Below are 21,871 nucleotides of genomic sequence, written 5' to 3'. Positions count from 1 at the left end.
GATCCTGTTAACTGTACCTGCTTCTGCTTCACATGTTCCTGGCCCCTTTTCCTGGACACATTCCTGGCCAATCTTGCTCTTTCCTTGCACCCCCCCCCCCCAGTGGATTACATTTAGAAAACTTTTGTTGATCAGTTGCTGCAGCCAGTTGCTGATCCTGTTACCTGTACCTGCTTCTGCTTCACATGTTCCTGGCCCCTTTCCTGGACACATTCCTGACCAATCCTGCTCTTTCCTTGTACCCCCCCCCCCCCCAGTGGATTACATTTAGAAAACTTGTGTTGATCATTTGCTGCAGCCAATGGGCTGCAGTTGCTGATCAGTGTATTATAACAGCAGCAGAAGCTGTTGTTACAATACAAAGTTCCGGTGGGTAATTTATTTTTATTTTTTTGCCCACTGGCTGAAAGAAGAAAAAAAAGCCTTGTAAAACCAGCTTTAGTTTTGAGTCTGGTTTTCTCTGTGTAGCTACACTTATCTGGTCACGCCAGCTCTGAGTGTAAGTAGGAGTTAGTATCCTTTTAAGGGAAGCCCTGCCCCTGGGTGTGTCATGTAGGTTGGGCTTTTTTCTCTTATAAATCAGGGGTTGGTTTAGAGGGAGAAGGTTGATGGGAAGTGGAAGTCTGCAGCGAGTGATTATGTAGGTTACATAGTTACATAGTTACATAGTTAGTCAGGTCGAAAAAAGACACAAGTCCATCCAGTTCAACCACAAAAAATAAAAAAATAAATAAAAAACACAGTACAATCCTATACACCCAACTCCATACCCACAGTTGATCCAGAGGAAGGCAGGTTGCAGACTAGTGCTGGATAGACTCAGAACAGGGGCAAGGCAAGAGCCAATTTCATGGAACCTACAGAAGAGGCAGAGTGGAGGAGCTGGTTGGCACCCTCTGGTTAAACCTGAATTTGTAAGAAAAAGTGTTGCAGTTATTTAATGGGAAGAAGGAGGTGGTGTACTGTACTTTTTTGCTGGGAAGAACCTTGCACTCATGTTCACTATTTAACCACTTGCCGCCCGCCAATGACATATTGACGGCGGCAAAGTGGTTGTCTGATCCTGACCGGACGTCATACGTCCGGGGGCGCGCATCGCGGCGATCGTTGTTGCGGGGTGTCAGTCTGACACCCCACAACACCGATCTCGGTAAAGAGTCTCTCACGGAGACTCTTTACCACGTGATCAGCCGTGTCGAATCACGGCTGTTCACGATGTAAACAGGAAAAGCCGGTGTCGGCTCTTCCTCACTCGCGTCTGACAGACGCGAGTAGAGGAGAGCCGATCTGCGGCTCTCCTGACAGGGGGGGCTCGCGCTGATTGTTTATCAGCGCAGCCCCCCCCTCGGATCGCCACATGGACCACCAGGGAAGCCCACCCTGGACCACCAGGGTGGGCAAAAAAAAAGTCTGTTAAAAAAAAAAAAGTCTGTAAAAAAAAAAAAAAAAGTCTGTAAAAAAAAAAAAAAAAAAAGCATTACAAAAAAAAAAGATGCCAATCAGTGCCCACAAATGGGCACTGACTGGCAACATAGCTAAATCAGTGCCGCCCCAGTGTCCATCAGTGCCACCCCACATTGTCCATCAGTGCCACCCTACAGTGTCCATCAGTGCCACCCCACAGTGACCATCCATGCCCAGTGCCCACCTATCAGTGCCCATCTGTGCCACCCATAAGTAGCCATCAGTGCCACCCATAAGTGCCGCCCATGAGTGCCCATCTGTGCCGCCCATCAGTGCCCATCGCCGCCCATCAGTGCCCATCAGTGCCGCCCATGAGTGCCCATCAGTGCCGCCTATGTGTGCCCATCAGTGCCGCCTATGTGTGCCCATCAGTGCCGCCTATGTGTGCCCATCAGTGCCGCCTATGTGTGCCCATCAGTGCCGCATACAAGCGCCGCCAATCAGTGCCACCTCATCTGTGCCCATCAGTACTACCTCATCGATGTCCATCAGTGCCATCTCATCGGTGCCCATCAGTGCCGCCATATCAGTGCCCGTAATTGAAAGAAAACGTACTTATTTACAAAAAAAATTACAGAAAAAAATAAAAACATCTTTTTTTTCAAAATTTTCAGTCTTTTTTTAGTTGTTGCGCACAAAAAAAAAAATCGCAGAGGTGATCAAATACCACCAAAAGAAAGCTCTATTTGTGGGGAAAAAAGGACGCCAGTTTTGTTTGGGTACAGTGTAGCATGACCGCGCAATTGCCATTCAAAGTGCGACAGTGCTGAAAGCTGAAAATTGGCTTGGGCGGGAAGGTGTATACGTGCCCTGTATGGAAGTGGTTAAAAAGCTGGTTGTGCTGACAATCGTCTATTTCAGGTGGTGGGCCTCAGGCTGGAAGTATGTGAGTAGCCAAGATGACGAAGTTCCTCCACAAATCTGGTGTTTGGTACCCCATCACGTTCCTGTTCCAGGAGGGCAGTAGGAGGAGCTCTTGGCCAGCATTTGCTGGAGGCAAATCTGGGCCCTGCTTACATGCAGATACCAGCACATGGTGTTCTAACACAATGGCATTTAGTCAAAACATTTGCTAAAGTTGGATCAGGCAAGCAAATCCAGGGGACAGACCACAATCATTACCAGAATGAGAGCAGAAATAACAGATAAACCACAAAGTCACAACAAAGAACAAAGAAGAACCTTAAAGGGGTTGTAAAGGGTTGTTTTTTATTTTCAAAATAGGTTACTTTAAGCTAGTGCATTGTTGGTTCACTTACCTTTTCCTTCCATTTCCCTTCTAAATGTTTTTTTTTCTTTGTTTTCTTTGTCTGAATTTCTCACTTCCTGTTCCTCCTCAGTAAGGTGTTCAGTAAGGTGTTCTAAATGACTTTTCACCTCTCAGATGATGGTGGAAAGCTTACTGAGGAGAAACAGGAAGTGAGAAATTCAAACAAAGAAAAACAACATTTAGAAGGAAAATCGAAGGAAAAGGTAAGTGAACCAACAATGCACTAGCTTAAAGGAACCTAATTAGAAAATATAAGACGAACCTTTACAACCCCTTTAACCTCCCTAGCGGTATGATTATTTCAGATTTTAGGTGCTGAAAGTGGTACCATTATTTGCAAGGAAATTTGGCGTTTTATACTGTAGGTCTGTAATTTTTAGGAATAACTCACTTAAATCTGTCCAAACAAGAGTCTAGTAGGCATCCCGGGTATGACATTTTTTTAAAAACAAAATGATAAATTATAATATAATAAATAACTATAAATAATTATAACAAATAATAATAGAATTATAATAAAAATTATTCAATAATGTAATCAACTCAAAATCACTAAAATTTGCTCAGTTGCAGAATTGTCGCTGTCATTACTTTTATTTTTTTATGATGAATTTCCCCACAAATCACTATCGCACAATTCTGCAAGTGATTATAATTTATTATCGCTGTTTTCTAGCTGCTCTAAAACCATTTTTGACATAAAGGGACACTTTTGGTTGCTATTAACAATCTACAGTTTGCAGGGAGAAAGAACAGTTTTTATTATATAAAAGAACATGTAGGGCACTGGGCAGACCACTAGGGACAAGGGGTGTGTATTTTTTACATACAGTACTGTAATCTATAAGATTACAGTATACTGTATGTAAGGTGTTTGTTTACGTTTTTGAATTTGGCGCCGTTCTCCGCCCCCGTGCGTCGTAACGTCGCAGGGAACGGAGATCGGCGGCACACAGAGGCACTGTGTGAATCGAGCGAGGTCCCGCTCGCTCACACAGCGCGGTGGCATCGCTGGATCCAGGGACAAGGTAAGTAAACAATGCCTGTGGATTCAGCGAGGCGAGCCCGAATCTGACTCGGGGTTACTGATCGCAGCACAAAAATGTAGCCCCGAGGGAATACCGCCAGAGGGGTTAAATGTTCTCCCAGTGCCCTGAACAGAATGTTCATGAGCTGAATATCCTGAAATATTATTTCAAACAAATTATTTTTTGCACACCTAGGAACAGTGTGTCTTAATAGAGCTGCGGGGTTACAGGAAATAAAGCCAAGGGAAATATGAAAAGTAAGAGGAAAAATGTATTCAGCAGTTCCTTACACTTATTAATTGCCGTTTACATCATTAACAGAAACTGGTACTGAAGAATGCTCAGTCTGCCTAACATTCTGATCCAATGGCTTCAGTACTTACTGCTGATCTGTAACATTTTTGCCTATTAGCAGTTCTTACTTAATTCTTACTTTCTAATCTAAATGCTTGTTCCAGGTCAGTGACTCAGAAATTGTTGAAGTCAAGTACAGGCAGGCAACTATGATTTTTTAGAAGAAGGTTAGCAATGGCAGTTGCCCTGTTTCTCCCAGGTTAGGTTTCTTTTAAGACTGAAGACTGGAAACCATTCCCTTGCAGCATCTGAATAAAGCTGATTTATAAGAACAGTTTGATTTGCATGCTGTTGTAGAGGGTGGCAGCCCTGTACTGTTTGGATTGGTAAATAGTTTTTGCTTATTAATTGCCACAGTTAGGTGGTTATAGACAGGTACTTTCTGTCCCTGCAAGCTGGGTAAGAAACCCCAATTGGAGGACTGTGATGTTATATAAAGAGGAGTTTCCAGGAAGTAGACACAGAGAACTAATACACATGGCCTTATACACACAGGAGCTGCTATATTTCACCCAGGCCAGATAAAGAGACTATTAGGTAAGTATTTCTATGTTCTGCCCATAGCTTCCTTCATGTGTATCTAAATCCTTGTGACATGCTTATCTCTGTCCTATTGTTATCTCACATGCATAGTGCCAGGTTGCTAGGTCTGTGTTACTGAATGTGTGTAGTGGTCACCTTCCAGTATATTAGTAAGTGAACTTGTTTATTGCAATATGGTTTATATACATCTCCTGTTATTTTAGTCAACCCTGTCCACTTTGATCTGGGAATCTGCATCTAGTTTTAGTTTGGTGCTCAAAAACCAGCATAGACTGGAGCCAGGTTAGGCATCTGATCACTTCTGATCACTTCTGGTAGCTAGAGGTTAGGTTTCATGGCAGATTAAAAACTGCTAGCGACTAAGGTGTAGAGTAGATAAGCTGACTCTGATTTCCAGTGCCACACCATGATTCCTGTCAGTGAGAATCTGCATTCCAGGATCGTTGGACAATGGTTGGAGGATACCACTGATCTTGCCTTCAGGTCTCCGACACAAAGACAGACGCTGCATCATCCTCAGGGGCCCCTTCAACTGGACTTTGCTGCAACATTCATCTGGAGGCATCTCTGTTAATATCTTTACATACCCAGGTATATGTGCATAATTCCACAAGGACTCCCCATTGGGCCCTTTCCTGATAATCCCTGTTTGTACATTGGATGTATGTACTATTATTAATCTTTGCTTATATAAAGCTAATATTAATTCCATTCTGGTGTGTTATATACATATGGTTAATGTTATATGCTGGTTGGAGTAATTCTTCTGTTCCCAATTACTTTGTTTAGATCACTGCAATTCCCCCGGAAGGGAATCCCCTCTGTTTACAGAGACCTGTCTTGGGTGGAGGCACTGCCAACTTTATTAACAAACCCACTCTTCCACTTAGTGAAGGTTCTGATCCTCTTATTTACCTACAGGTTTAGCACACTATCGTGTTTGGGGAAGGGGCTTTTCTCATACCCCCCCCCCCCCAAATGGAGGACTATTTATATTGAAAATTAGTTGAAGAGAGCCTTTGCATTGTACAGTGCATTTAGTGTATAATGTGCATAAATACACCACGGTGTATTTACAATAAACTCTATTGTCCGTCTAATATCCGTCTATCTCCTTCTCTTTCAGCTTTTCGAGGATCCCTGAAAACCCTCCTCTTCAGAGAAGCCTATCCTACCCACATCTAACAACTGTATTTTAACTTTGCCCACCTGATCACCCCCCACATCTACTACCCTCTGTTCCACTTCACCCTCCCTTCTAGATTGTAAGCTCTAACGAGCAGGGCCCTCTGATCATTCCTGTATTAAATTGTACTGTAACTATAATGTCTTCCCTGATGTTGTAAAGCGCTGCGTAAACTGTTGGCGCTATATAAATCCTGTATAATAATAATAATAATAATAATAATAAAGGTTAGAACATTGATGGCCTGTTATAATAATTACTGCTTAACTTGTTTCTTCCTGTCAGAGATCTTAAATTATAAGATTTGATATCAAATAGATTAAGTCAGTGTTCAGTTTTGATTAAGACAGAGTCTGACTGCTAGTGATGGTATGGAGGATCTAATCAGAACTGAGAAAATCCAGAGAATACTGGGAAAAGACTTTAGCCCATTGGCTCAATTCATACAGCTAATAAACCAGCATAAACATCATAAAAGTTGTTTTCAGCTGAATCCAATGAAATGTAAAAATTACAGCTACCTGACTGACTGACTGTGTGGATTCCGCACTGCATCCAAATCGCACACCATTCATGTGAACCGCTGAGGGTGTGTATTTTAATGACAATAAAATGTAGTGCAATTTGCCCCCCGTCCTCTACCCTACTGACCCCTGTCATCTGCTCTGTTGACCCCTGTTCTCTGCCTTACAGACCTATATTCTCTACCCTACAGACCCCCTGTACACTGCCCTAGTGACTCTTGTACACTCCCCTGCAGACCTTCCATTCTCTTCCCTGCTGAACCCGTGAACACTGCCCTGCTGACCTTGCCTCCTTTGCCCCCCTAACATTTCTTACTGCACCACCTCATCAGACAGGCTAAATCTGGCCCTGTATGTAAGATTGTAGTAGAGTAAATCTGTGTCATAGCATTTTACATGGGTCAGTGATATCAGAATGGCCGCATATTGCTGCATTAAATAAATGTATGAAGCACTGGGAGAGGGTGTCTCACATTTTCGGTTGCAGTTTTCAGTTCATAAATGGGTTTGGGACATTGCTTCTTAATCTGGCCATACAATAGTAGATTTTTGAAAAAAGTTCAGACAAATATTCGCATACATTGGTATGAAAATTCTCATCAGTACAATTGATGACATAAGGAATGTTGTACTTCAATAAATGTTTGCTTTTGATTTATGAGTGAATGTACTTTCCTGAATGGCAACCTCATTTTCCATTTCACTCTTTTGAATGTTCTTGTCCCTGTGGTCAAAAACGCATGGTGATTTAACCCAGCTAAGAATTAGAAAATAGAATTAATGGCCCGGATTCAGAAAGAATTGCTCTCTATTTGTGGAGGCGCAGGGCAACGATTTTGCCCTGCGCCCCTGCAAATATTTTGCGCTGCCCTCGATTCACGGAGCAGTAGCTCCGTAAATTGCGAGGGCGGTCCGGCAAAATTGCCCGGCGTAAGCGCGCGCAATGTAATTGATCCCGCCGGGGGCGGGAATCATTTAAATTAGGCGCGCTCCCGCGCCGAGCGTAGAGCGCAAGCTCCGTCAGGAAACTTTCCCGACGTGCATTGCGGCAAATGACGTCGCAAGGACGTCATTTGCTTCAAAGTGAACGTGAATGGCGTCCAGCGCCATTCACGATTCACTTACGCAAACGCGGGAACGCCGGGTATAGTTTAGCATTGGCTGCCCCTGCTATTAGAAGGGGCAGCCTTACGCTAAACACGCCGTACGGAAACGACGTAACTTGCGTACGCAGGGGGCGCACAACATTGTGAATCGGCGTAAGTATGCAATTTGCATACTATACGCTGACCACAATGGGAACGCCCCCTAGCGGTCATCGCAAGAATGCAGCCTAAAATCTGCGTGGCATAAGAGCCTTATGCCACGCAGATTTTAGGCTGCAGTCGGCGTAACGAGTTCTCTGAATCAGGAGAACTCGTTACGCCGGCACAAGTCAGCAATTGCGCTGCGTAACTATGGTTACGCAGGCGCAATTGCTTACCGAATTTGGGCCAATGGCCCGGATTCTGAAAGAATTGCGCTCTATTTGCGGAGGCACAGGGCAACGATTTTGCCCTGCGCCCCCGCAAATATTTTGCGCTGCCCTCGATTCACGGAGCAGTAGCTCCGTAAATTGCGAGGGCGCGCCGGCAAAATTGCCCGGCGTAAGCGCGCACAATGTAAATGATCCTGCCGGGGGCGGGAATCATTTAAATTAGGCGCGCTCCCGCGCCTAGCGTAGAGCGCATGCTCCGTCGGGAAACTTTCCTGACGAGCATTGCGGCAAATGACATCGCAAGGACGTCATTTGCTTCAAAGTGAACGTGAATGGCGTCCAGCGCCATTCACGATTCACTTACGCAAACAACGTAAAATTCGAACGTCGCGACGCGGGAACACCGGGTATAGTTTAGCATTGGCTGCCCCTGCTATTAGAAGGGGCAGCCTTACGCTAAACACGCCGTACTGAAACGACGTAACTTGTGTACGCAGGGGGCGCGCAACATTATGAATCGGCGTAAGTATGCAATTTGCATACTATACGCTGACCACAATGGGAACGCCCCCTAGCGGTCATCGCAAGAATGCAGCCTAAAATCTGCGTGGCATAAGAGCCTTATGCCATGCAGATTTTAGGCTGCAGTCGGCGTAACGAGTTCGCTGAATCAGGAGAACTCGTTACACCGGAGCAAGTCAGCAATTACGCTGCGTAACTATGGTTACGCAGGCGCAATTGCTTACTGAATCTGGGCCAATGTTTTTAAAATGAAAATTTTCAAACAAATTGCTACTAGTGTATGGATAGCTTTACTTCCTCCCTCTCCTCTGCTGAGGCGGGCTTTTGGAAACAGAATTGCTGTTTTAGGGGGATAAAAATGTGGCCATGGGCTGCAGGTCAACCTTGGAGACCTAGGGGACCTAGGGTAAATATCTATGCATTATATGGTCTGCTGACTGCTGACCTATGCATTATATTATATAGTCTTGTGTCTTCAAGCATTCAGCATAAATATTTTCTCCACAAGCCTTTTTCACTCATGTATAAAGTAACAGCTGTTCCTGAGTCAACAGGATAAGGGAATAATTCAAGAAATGTCTTGTGGTTTGTGTTCGTTATTTAAACTGGTAACCGTTGACATAATATCTGATCATTTGCAGTAATCTGATAATGTCACATTTATAAACAGCAGATGTGGATAATTCTGGGTGATGTGGTAGGCAGATAATTCAGTAGCATTATGAACAAGTAATTGTAATTCATTTAATTTATATAAACACAGTTCAGAAGATTTGAATTTTTGCTAAACAATAAAACATGTATATGTTTCTTACATTCATAGGCATACAGAAACAAAATGCATTAGTATTTGCATAAAAAAAACTGCCTGCAAACAACTATTATACTAAGTCACCTATGTCATGATTAGGGTTGAGGTTCAGTTTCAACACTTCCATAGGTTTGAGGCAAATCCTGTGTTTAAGGTTTGCAGTCCTGGAAAATGAATGTGAAAATTTGGCAGAGTGAAGAGAAACCCAACAGTCTTTTTAGGACTATCTCTCGTGTGTGTCAGCAACAGTTGGCTTCTGCAACCTCTCCTGGCCAATTCTGGTGCTCCACCAATGTAATGCCATACAATGTTTCCACAGCTGGACCTGAGCTGCTATATTTCTAACATTTGCTTCAAGACAAATCCTAAATTGTGCCTCAAAGTTTACAGCCTATTTTCTTAAAGGAGTTCTCTGACCTAAAACTTTTAACCCCCGCTGTGCCCGGGCTGTAAAAAAATAGAAAATAAACTTTCACTTACCTGCCTACGATCCCCCGTTGTTCCGATATCGCCGTCCCGTTCTCCGGTCCCGGGCCCCTTCCGCTTCCTGTGTGTCGGTGACTCATAGTGCGCTCAGCCTATCAGCGGCCGCAGCAATGTCCCGTCGCGGCCACTGATAGGCTGAGCGCACTATGAGTCACCGACACACAGGAAGCGGAAGAGACCGGGACCGGAGAACGGGACGGCGATATCGGAACAACGGGGGATCGTAGGCAGGTAAGTGAAAGTTTATTTTCTATTTTTTTACAGCCCGGGCACAGCGGGGGTTAAAAGTTTTAGGTCAGAGAACTCCTTTAAGTTAGACAGCAGTCTTCTGTTTGCTGTGGAGTAAATCCTGCATTGCGCCTCAGAGTTTTCAGCTAGTTAAACACTGTGGGCCAGATTCAGAAAGACTGGCGTATATTTAGGCGGGTGTAGCGCATCTCATATACGCTACGCCGCCGTAACTTAGAGAGGCGAGTACCGTATTCAGAAAGAACTTGCATCCTAAGTTACGGCGTAAATGGGCCGGCGTAAGCGCGCCTAATTCAAATTATCAAGGCAGTGGGCGTGTTGTATTAAAATGAGCCGTGACCCCATGTAAATGAGGGGCCGACCGAACGGCGCATGCTCAGAATCACGTCGCAAATACTCCCTAAGATACGTCGGCTCAATGCTTTGTCGACGTGAACGTAACCTACGCCCATCCCCATTCACGTACGACTTACGCAAACGACGTAATATACGACGCTGTTCCAACGTCCATACCTTAACATGATTTACCCCTGCTTTATGAGTGGTAAACTTACGCTGGACATACGACTTACGTAAACGGCGTAGCTAAATCCGACGGGCGCAAGTAAGTTTCTGAATCAGCGTATCTTGCTCATTTGCATATTCGACGCGTAAATCAGCGGAAGCCCCCCTAGCGGCCAGCGTAAATATGCACCTAAGATACGACGGCGTAGGAGACTTACGTCGGTCGTATTAAGCCAAAATTCAGGTGTAACTTGTTTTAAGAATACCGTGCATAGATACGACAGCGCATCTTTTAACTTACGTGGCGTATCAATAGATACGCCGGCGTAAAACGTTCCTGAATCTGGCACTGTAATTTCTATTTTAGATTAAAATCTGCTTTTCTTTCCATGTTATATTGAAACCTAACCAAATTGCTTATATACTGTACAGCAATTGAACAAAATGTATGGCTACTGTCTCTCAGATAATACACTCTAATTTGTATTGCTTTAAAAAAAACTGCCTTAGCTCTCCCTCTTATACTGCAGATTTACTAAGCTGCTTGCATACGATCCAGCTACTGTGCAATATTTGTGCCTATTGTTTCTTTTTATGGCTATGGCTATTGTTTCAAAATTAAACCTGTCTATCTCTCCCTATTAGTTTGCAGCCTAACCAAGCTGCTTACATAATGTACAGCTACTGAACAACAATACTTGTGGCTATTTTTTCTCAGATATTACACTCTATTTTATATCACAAGCTAAAACCTGCCTTGGCTTTTTCTATTTGCTGCCACTTCAAGGATTTTTATGCTGTCCAGGCACTACCCTGAAGTCTTCATTTAGAATTTTTGGGAGAAATTGGGGATACAGAGATTGGAGAGGTTTTAGAAAATGTGAAGTTTTAATTTTGAAATAGTTTTGTACACTCTGTTTTGACAATATTAAGGCAATGCAATGTAGCAGAAGCTCACAAACTATACTATTGCTGTTGTGCTATTAGCCAGTTTGTACAAAGTTGAGGACTCTGGCCCAGATTCACGTAGGAGATACGATGGCGTATCTCTGAGTGTGAGGCGTCGTATCTTGGCGCCTGATTCAAAGAATCAGATACGCCAGAATTTCTCTAAGATACGACCAGCGTAAGTCTCCTACGCCGTTGTATCTTAACTGAATATTTACGCTGGCCGCTAGGGGCGTGTACGCCGATTTATGCCTAGAATATGTAAATCAGCTAGATACACCTATTCACGAACGTACGCCCGGCCGTTGCAGTACAGATACGCCGTTTACGTTAGGCTTTTTCCGGCGTAAAGTTACCCCTGCTATATGAGGCGCAGCCAATGTTAAGTATGGACATCGGGCCAGCGTCGAATTTTCCGTCGATTACGTTGTTTGCGTAAGTCGTTCGCGAATAGGGCTGTGCGTCATTTACGTTCACGTCGAAAGCATTGGCTTTTTGCGGGTTAATTTGGAGCATGCACACTGGGATACTTTCACGGAGGGCGCATGCGCCGTTTGAAAAAAGCATCATTTACGTGGGGTCACAATACATTAACATAAAACACGCCCACATGTTCCATATTTGAATTAGGCGGGCTTACGCCAGCCTATTTACGCTACGCTGCCGCAACTTTGCTTTGTGAATACTGCACTTGCCTGTCAAAGTTGCGGAGGCGTAGCGTAAATAGGATACGTTACGTCCGCTCACAAATACGCTGAATCTGGCCCACTATCTTTATTTTTTTAAGAGTACACTTTCTAAAAAAGCATTTAGATCTGTTATGGCTTCTGTACCTGCTGGTCAATTCATGTCTTGTACTGCTTGCTAAATAAATGTAGGTGTTTCCACCAAAACTACCTATAAAAGCTTTTTTTTCAAGTTAAATTGGATCAGTTCGGTGTGCTGCTGCTATAATTAGGCCAAGCTAAACGTCAAAAAAAATTATTACAATAAGTTCATGAAAATTGAACTGTTCTAAAACACTATATACAGCTTAAAAGGTATCGCTACTTTCATGGAAAACATATAGCAAATTAAAAAAATATATAACATATACAATTGCTACACAAGCAAATTTGAAATGTAATGTTATTTAATAGACCTTTCCATCTTAGTCTGCAACACTGTAATTTTCTGTAATATTCAATCCAATATGGCATCCTGTAGGCATTCTGTACCCTGCTGGTGTGCAAAACACCTCCAAAACTGTAATTTTCAGCTTGTATGATTGGCTTACTGATTTTCCCAGAAGTCTGCTCTAAGATACAGGTCAGATTTTAGGCATCCACCAACTGAAATTTAGTTTTTGGTGAGATACTCTGTAAGTGTTAATTACTTAGAAAGGGATGCATCTCATGCAACATTTCCCATCAGAATACTGAAAGTGAACTAGGTGATCATAATTAATCAGTCACTCCTATTCAAAATCAGTCTGCACAGGGTATGGTCAAACAAACAGTTATTTCTTCTGAACGGTAAAAGGCAGAAAGTTCAACGAATCTGAGTTGAACCCAAACAGATTGGCCAGTCCCTGGTCATGATGCAGGATTGTGCTTACTTTTATATTAATTTCATGTTTCAATCACAAAGAATTATGTTGGGATGGCCAGCTCTTAGTTTAGCCAGAGTTCATGGACATTTCAGAGACGTTTCAAAATGCAGTGTGAGTTTCCAAAGATGAAACTGTTTGATAATGAAACTAGCAACAGAATAGTTGAAGAACAGAAATTATTTATTTTATAAATGTGTGCTGGCATATTTACTAGTCAATGTAAGGTTGCTTTATTTTTACTTGGTGTGTTGAAAACATTTGAATTGATTTAATGGAGTAGGATTAGAAGAAAAAGTGAAGCTATGTTCACCTTGAATTGCCAGCCATGTGTAAGGGAAATTTTGAAATCTTACATTTTTGTTTGTACATAATTAAAGATAATTGAGAATATCCTGAATTGTAACATATAAAATGTATAGTGTGATGTGGTGACTTCGGTGGCAGGTCTTTGGCACCCTGCACTCACAGGATATCCTTAAGCCCACCATATATGGATCACAAATCAGCTGGTTCAACAGTAACCATCCAAATTTCGATCCATGTATTGGCAAGTTGTCCTATTATTTGACTGGTGTACAACCAGTTTGTTGGGTTTTTCCCAAACTATCAGTGTGTCTCCGGCTATAGCCAGCAACACTGATCATTGTATTCTGATGCCAGGGAAGGTTCCTCGCTGTCAGAATACAATACCACACCAAGAAAGATTCCCCCATCAAATGTGTTGATGTGGGAAATTCGATTTTCTTTTTTCATTCAACCCTCTGGTTGAACGAAAAATTGACAAAGTATAATTTTTGTCTTTGGATGCGGGAAAGATTCCCCCCATCAACACATGCAATGTTTTGATTGGATAGATGAATTTTTCCCACTGTGGTTTTGTATTCCCACTGGTTGAACAAAAAAAAGATCAATGCTGCGTTAAGCCAGCCTGGATTGAAATTCAGCCACTGGTTGAACAATTTTTTTTTTAAATGTATCACTTTTGTCCTTGCCCAGAGTTGGACTTTTATTGATTTATTTTATGCCAGAATTCTATTATCTACCCACCCTGTAAAACTATATCTGTTAAAATATAAATTTTATCACCCAAAGCATGCCATGTAGACATTAAAGTAAGTGATTTCTAATGTAACGTTGCTAATTGCAGGTGTGCGTGCGTGCGTGTATGTGTGCCATGCACAGTGTATGTAAAAATGTATGAATACATTTTTAGTTTACACTCATTCTTTCTCACACATAGTTACATAGTAGGTGAGGTTGAAAAAAGACACAAGTCAATCAAGTCCAACCTATGTGTGTGATTTTATGTCGGTATTACATTGTATATCCCTGAATGTTGTGGTCGTTCAGGTGCTTATCTAATATTTTTTTGAAACTATCGATGCTCCCCGCTGAGACCACCGCCAGTGGAAGGGAATCCCACATCCTTGCCGCTCTTACAGTTAAAAACCCTCTATGTAGTTTAAGGTTAAACCTCTTTTCTTCTAATTTTAGTGAGTGGCCACGTGTCTTATTAAACTCCCTTTCCTTTACATATAGAAACATGAACATCCTTTTCAATATATACATGGAATAACAGCTCTTCTTTATTCTCCAAATATCAGGGGCTGCAAGAAAAGTCCAGCTGTGCCCAGGATGCAGACCAGTACAAAAACCCAGAGGAAGATACGATCAATGACCATAGCGACATATTTCCAGTCATTCTGAATCTGGAGAGATGAGAATAAATATATGCATGAATATTATATTTTATACATTATATGGAAGCACTGAAGAAAAAATACACTTACAGCACAACAGCTCTGTATTCTGTCAAATGTCTGCCACAGACTCTCAACACTAGCAGATAAGCATTCTGAGGGCTCCTGCTCATAAATTTAACAAGTTATACATTTAACAAATGATAGTATATATTATATTAGGAATGTTGGCTTTAGCCATATATAGGCTTTCAAAAGGTTTAGGACCTCAGTTTATGACCTCAGAGTTCTCATATGCTAGGAGATGCCAACATACAATACATAGGACATTTGCCTGGTCTAACTTATTAGGACAGACCAAGGAATGTTCATATGTTTATAGGCCATGCTTAATCATGGAAAACATCCCATGCCCAAGCTTTCTCAATCTGTTGGGGTGCTAAACAGTGCTTGTACTTTACTGTTCCTTTAATTAAATGCAAATTTACTTCTCTACTTATACTGATTAGGTACCATAGGTCTCTTTGTGGCTTATCCTAAATTAATCGCAGTTGATCTTCCATGATTCTGACTACAGTGTATGGCACACAAATAGAAACTAGAGAAAGAATTTCCAAACATGTATATTGAATTAAAAATATAATAAGGCAACGACAAAGCATGGAAAACCTGGCAATCATGTCAAAATGTTTTCAGATTAAAAAGGCTAACGTAAGTCATTTAACCACTTAACCCCCTACCATTTTGCTGGTCAAAGACCAGAGTACTTTTTGCGATTCGGCACTGCGTCGCTTTAACTGACAATTGCGCGGTCGTGCGACGTGGCTCCCAAACAGAATTGGCGTCCTTTTTTCCCTACAAATAGAGCTTTCTTTTGGTGGTATTTGATCCTCTCTGCGGTTTTTAGTTTTTGCGCTATAAACAAAAATAGAGCGATAATTTTGAAAAAAAATTATATTTTTTACTTTTTGCTATAATAAATATCCCCCAAAAATATATAAAAAAACTTTTTTTTTCCTCAGTTTAGGCCGATACGTATTCTTCTACATATTTTTCGTTAAAAAAAATCGCAATAAGCGTTTATTGATTGATTTGCGCAAAAGTTATAGCGTTTACAAAATAGGGGGTATTTTTATGGCATTTTTATTAATATTTTTTTTTACTAGTAATGGCGGCGATCAGCGATTTTTTTCGGTACTGCGACATTATGGCGGACACTTCGGACACTTTTGACACATTTTTGGGACCATTGGCATTTTTATAGCGATCAGTGCTATAAAAATGCATTGGATTTCTATAAAAATGCCACTGGCAGTGAAGGGGTTAACACTAGGGGCGAGGAAGGGGTTAAGTATGTCCCTGGGTGTGTTCTTACTGTGGGGGGGGTGGCCTCACTAGGGGAAATCACTGATCTTCTGTTCATACATTGTATGAACAGAGGATCAGCATTTCCCCCCCTGACAGACCGGGAGCTGTGTGTTTACACACACAGCTCCCGGTCCCCGCTCTGTAACGAGTGATCGCGTGTGCACGGTGGCGATCGCGCCCGCCGGGCACGCGCACGGGAGTCAGGGGCGAGCTACGGGCTCTCGCGCAGGAGAGCCAACCTGCCGCCGTAGAATGACGGCGGCAGGTCGGCAAGTAGTTAAAGTACATAATAGTTTTGCTATCAAGACACACGTGCTTAGAGCTGAACTCTGGGATCTTTTTCAGTTTCAGCCAGTTTCTAAAAGGTTCTGGCTTACTATGGGTTAGGTTCAACGAGTTGCATGCCATGTCATGTACTTATCTCTTTTATTTACCACTGAGAAAATTGACTACTGTCCGTGATACTTTTTTTATTTGCACTAACATACAATTTTTCAGGACAAGCTTTCGGGGTATGTCCCCTTCTTCAAGATCCAAGCAGTACTGATTGACAATTTTTTTGACAGAATGTTAAAACAAAACAAGAAAAAAAACTGTCAGTTGTTATTTACCACTGACAGTGTTACTGAGTACCAGAAGCACAGCTAATACTATACTCCTGGTGCTCTTTGTAAAAAAAATACAAGAAGAAGCATGTGTGGGATTTTAATGGCGCTGAGTCCTCCCCACAGATAAAAGTTTAGATAAGCATATTTATAAAAACTTTCATTTTATTACAGCAAATTCATTAAAAAAAAACACTGGGGAATCAGAGCCCTAAAAATTAATCTAGCATAAACATAATAGATATACAGCATAGTCACCCTCAACATCTATCTCCCTCACGTGTTGATCAAGAAAAGTGTATACAAAGTACTGTACATTAAATACACAAACAAGAAGGGAAGGTGATGACATAATGCTGACGCGTTTCACAGTTATAGCTTCCTCAGGGGTGGAGGGTGTTGCATATAGTAACTGAGATAGAAAATAATAAGATATAACAAAAATCTTCCACATAATATATGTACAAAAATGCACGTAACTATCATTATCATAATACAAAAGTGTACATGGATCCCTTACAATGAATGAAATATGCTTTCTGAGCTGGTAAAGACCTCAAGATCCTGTCTGTGGGGTGGATGATGTACTTCAAGAGGAGAAGTTGGTATCAAAGATGTCAAGCCTGGCTGATGCTGGCCTGCATACAACCATACTGGAGGGTTCAAAGGTATGTAGCAGCCAATCGATAGCTGTTACTAGTTTTTGGTCTATGTCCAAGGATCTGTGTGAGTGTCCTTCCTCCCTCCCTTCCAGCATTTTAATTATACCATACTTTTGTTTTAGAAGGTGGACTTTGTGTGTCCTCTCATCATTTCCTCCCCCCCCCCCCCCCCCCCCCCGCTGTGGATGAAGCTGGAATGTTGTCACGGTTCACCCCCTTTCTGAAATGGATATCTTCCTTTGAAATGTAGTGATCGCTGTCTTACTTTTTTACCAACTGGAGTGGTTAAAGTACATACCATATATGGATTTTATTTTATTATCCTGACAGGTATTAGCATATTATAATTTTTCCTTTTAGGCCGTTGTTGGTTTAAGCTATGATCCTTACCCTATATGCATAGCTTGTTGGGCTTCCATGCTTGACATATTTGATACCAGCTACTCTTGTGGTTTGCCATCCACCCCACAACCAGGATCTTGAGGTCTTTAGCAGCTCAGAATACATATTTTATACCATTTATTTTAAGTGATCCATGTACACTTTTGTATTAATGAGAGTTATATGCATATCTTATTATTTTCTCTCTCTTCTCAGTTACTGTATGCAACAACACTCTCCACCCCTGAGCAAGCTATAACTTTAAAACTTGTTGGGATTATATTATCACCTTCACTCCTAGTTTGTATATTTCATGTACAGTACTTTGTATACACTTTTCTTGATCAACATACGAGGGAGGTAAATGTTAAGGGTGACTGAGCTGTATATCTATTATGCTTATGCTATATGCATTTTTAGGGCTATGATTCCCCAGTGTTATTTCTTAATGAGTTTTCTGTAAAATGTATGTTTTTATAAATATGCTTGTCTAAAGTCCCATCTGTGGGGAGGTTTCAGCTCAATTAAAATCCCACACCTTCTTGTATTTTTTTTTTTGTCACAATCCTAGGATGCGGAGCTGTATAGCACAGTTGTATCTTACTGTTTATGTGTTAATATAGCTCTTCGTATTTTGTAAATAGGTTGATGCAATAAAGAGCACTCTGTGATTGAGCAGGAGGAGGTGAGGGCTAGGCAGAGCGGCTGCAGGCAACTCTGCAGCTGCTGGAGTTGAGACAAGAAGGTTCAGCTTCAAAGTGCCAAAAATATAGCGTTAGGCCTTGTAAAAGCAGCCCTAATATTGCAACGGCAAACTAATACTTACGGAGAAAAAACGAAGCGTAAAAGCTTCGTGGATCTCCGTAAGTGCTAATTTGCATACCCGAAGCGGCATTCCGACGAGAAATGCCCCCAGCGGCGGCTGCGGTACTGCATCCTAAGATCCGACAGTGTAAGTCCCTTACACATGTCGGATCTTCTCCCTATCTATGTGAAACTGATTCTGTGGATCAGTTCCATAGATAGAAACAGGGATACGACGGCGTATCAGTAGATACGACGGCGTATCAGTAGATACGACGGCGTATCAGTAGATACGCCGGCGTATCCCTTTTGTGGATTACCCGCTAAGTTCTTGAGGTGGTATAGACTTCATTGGACTTAATCCATAGTAATCTCGTGCATTTTGGAAAGTGGCTGAATTTATGGAGCTCAGCTTTAAGGCTTATTATAACAGATTGGCATTATTGGTGCCTATTCAAAACTTTTTAATCAGTTGGGGACACAGTAAAAGAAGTCATGGAATGGAGTCAGATTATAGCAGCGGCAAACTCTAGTCAAGACAGACATGAAGATACACTCTATAACACAGGTGTCAAACACAAGGCCCGTGGGCTGAATCCGAATTTCATGTGGCCCTTGCACCTCTCCTGCAGCTGCAGGAGAGCTCCAACCCTCCTCTGGTCCTACTCTAGACCCTTACTTTCTGCTTTCAAGCAATGCATTCAGCTTCTTCCCAGCAGTAGAATAAGGAAAGGGGGGTGAACTGTGATGTAAGGGAGAGTGGGGGACTCAACTTCTGATGGTGGGGTGGCTCTTGACATCTAATGTAAAAGGGGAGGGACATGCGCTGGACATCTAATCTTACAGATACAAACGGCCCTTTTGAGGGCAATCATAATGCTGATACGGCCCACGATAAAATTGAGTTTGACACCCCTGTTCTATAATATCACACTTGTAAAGGGTTGTATTGCATCTTATTTATGTTTGCCATATGCCATGGTAGCTAGAGTTAGGAAACATGATTCGGTTTTTATCAAATATAAGCCAAGCTCCAGACTAAAATGTTTTTGGTTTTAGATAGAATTGGAAAGGAGTTGACCCTTAATTCCTGTCCTAGGAAATGTTCTCCAATATTGACAGAACAACCAAAATGGTTCATTCGTGAAATGGGAAGGATTGAACTGTGACTTTCTGTTGTTGAGTTACCGGTTTCCCTCATTTCTAGTCCTAGTGTCAGATTGACAGGGATAGAAGGGAAACCTTTCCAGGAGAGTGAGAACAATAACTGGCAGACATTCTGTATCTGAATTTAAACATATAACATATGGCCACATACAGAAATGACCTTACCTCTTTAGCTTCGTTTTGCATCCTCATGTTCTCCGCAATAAAATGTACATTTTCTAAAGCTTCTCTCATTTCTAGGGATAACAAGGATTTTGTCAACAGATTGTCGATAGACTCTAGGCTGGATTCTCGAGTAAGGTTACATCCAGTGTCTGAGGTATACAATCGCTTCATCTGTCCACATGGACACGAACTGTCCTGACAAAACACTTGGTCATTGCAGCTTCTATTCTCAGAGCTACAGATGCTGGTCACGTTGAAGATGTCCGAATTCATGAGTGACTTTAGCGCACTTCTTTCTTCTTTAGATGGTCTTGACATGAACATTATTTTGGGGAGGTGTTCCAAGAATATTTTCTTGACCCAGCTAGGCATTGTATGTGTTTTGGGAGTTCTGTAGTGAACATTTAACACAAACACAGTTATAACAATAGAGAGGGTTACAAATATCATTGTGAAAAGTAGGTATTCTCCAATCAGAGGGATCACCAGGGATGTTGAAGGGATGATTTCAGTAATTACCAAGAGAAATACAGTCAGTGATAAAAGAACAGACATACACAGTGTGACTTTCTCTCCGCAGTCTGAGGGTAAGTAGAAAACTAGGATGGTCAAACAAGAGATGAGAAGGCAAGGGATAATAATGTAAATAGTGTAGAACAATGGGAGACGTCTGATATATAAGTAGTATGTAATATCCTGGTAAATTTCTACACAACAGTTGTATTTGATTTCATGCTTGTATCCTGGGGCACTGATAATTACCCATTCTCCACTCTCCCAAGTGTCTTCCAGGTTCATTTCAGAGCCAATCATAACGAGATCAATTTTGGCTTTATCATATGTCCAGGAACCAAACTTCATGGTGCAGTTCTGGTAGTCAAAGGGGAAGTATGTCACATCTATCCAGCAAGAACTCTTGAATATAGATGGAGGGATCCAGGTTATATCTCCTGTATACTTTAATATGGCCTTGGCTTTGTCATCGACTTGAAAGACTCCAATCGCACTATAAACACAAACATTAATGGAAATAGGTATGCTTACAAGTGAAAGTTCATTTAAACTGCCCACATTATTAATTATTATTAGATTTTATTTATTTGTCTTAAAATGACTCAACCAATAATTCAGTTTTGGTTGATGCTGGTGTTTTCAGTTACCCTCTACTTATTTCTCGCAAGATTTAGTAGCTATTTCCCCGAACTTAAAGCGGGGGTTCCACGGGAAAACGTTTTTTTTAAAGATTAATCTCCTGCAGTTTAGTTAGCAAATAATTTACTCACCAGTCCCGTTCTTGCAGCCGCCAGGATGTTCATTTCTCCGAAAAATTGTGGGCACTCTGAAGCCCTCCTGTATTTAGTTCCGTGATGCGGTGAATGCTGATGTCCCAGCATTCACCGCTCTATCCCACGCATGCGCAGTGTGGACAGCGAGCCGCGCCGTCAACACTGTTGCCTGTTTTCCAGGAGTTAAAATGGCCGAATTGTATCCTCCCTCGTCACATGACCGACTACAGAGTCATGTGACGTGTCAAATCTCACGAGAGTTCATCTCTTGCTCGTTATCAGAATATCCTAGTCAGCATAACGAGACGCTATATACATGCAGAGCACTATTGTTTAAGGAGAACTTGTAAATTTGGGTGAACCTCCACTTTAAGTTAACAGTTACAGCTAGGTACTGTGGAGAACCACACAAACCATGCCAGCGTGCAGAGCCATTTCTGCCATGCATAGCCGTGTGCACAGGGTGTGCTGGGTGTGCCTGGGCACACCCTAATGCTCAGGCATCAAGGCTGGATTACCCCACTGTTTTTATCATCTGAACAAGTCCTGCCCCCTGCCACCGTGGGGACGCTGCAGCCCACAACTGCCCTGTGTCCACCGCAGAGAAAATGATTGGTTGCCAGGACCGCTCCTGGCAGAGGAGGAGAATGTAACTTTCTCCTCCTTGCCCCGTCTCTGAGTGCTCCCGACTTCCGCCCTGCAGACAATAGAACCAACTAAGGTGAGGGGCCAGGACTTTGGACTCAGGAGATGTCACTGGTAAGGGGGGGGGAGTC

At 42.2% G+C, this 21,871-nt stretch overlaps 1 protein-coding gene across 1 annotated transcript in view; it reads right to left on the bottom strand.

The window, feature by feature from the left end:
* Positions 1-14,411: 14,411 nt before the first annotated feature.
* The window catches only part of LOC120931562 (neuronal acetylcholine receptor subunit alpha-3-like), a 45,214-nt gene continuing 37,754 nt past the window's right edge, over positions 14,412-21,871 (bottom strand). The window contains exons 5-6 of the mRNA XM_040343131.1: positions 19,810-20,815; positions 14,412-14,666 (exon numbers count right to left, since the gene is read on the bottom strand). Of these exons, the coding sequence (XP_040199065.1) occupies positions 14,544-14,666; positions 19,810-20,815 (1,129 nt within the window). The 3' untranslated portion in view covers positions 14,412-14,543. The remainder of the gene's footprint in view (positions 14,667-19,809; positions 20,816-21,871) is intronic.

The sequence above is a fragment of the Rana temporaria genome, chromosome 3 (genome assembly GCF_905171775.1).
Source record: "Rana temporaria chromosome 3, aRanTem1.1, whole genome shotgun sequence".
Classification (NCBI taxonomy): Eukaryota; Metazoa; Chordata; class Amphibia; order Anura; family Ranidae; genus Rana; species Rana temporaria.
The sequence above is the reverse complement of the archived record's forward strand: the minus strand, read 5'-3'. Positions and strand labels throughout refer to the sequence as shown.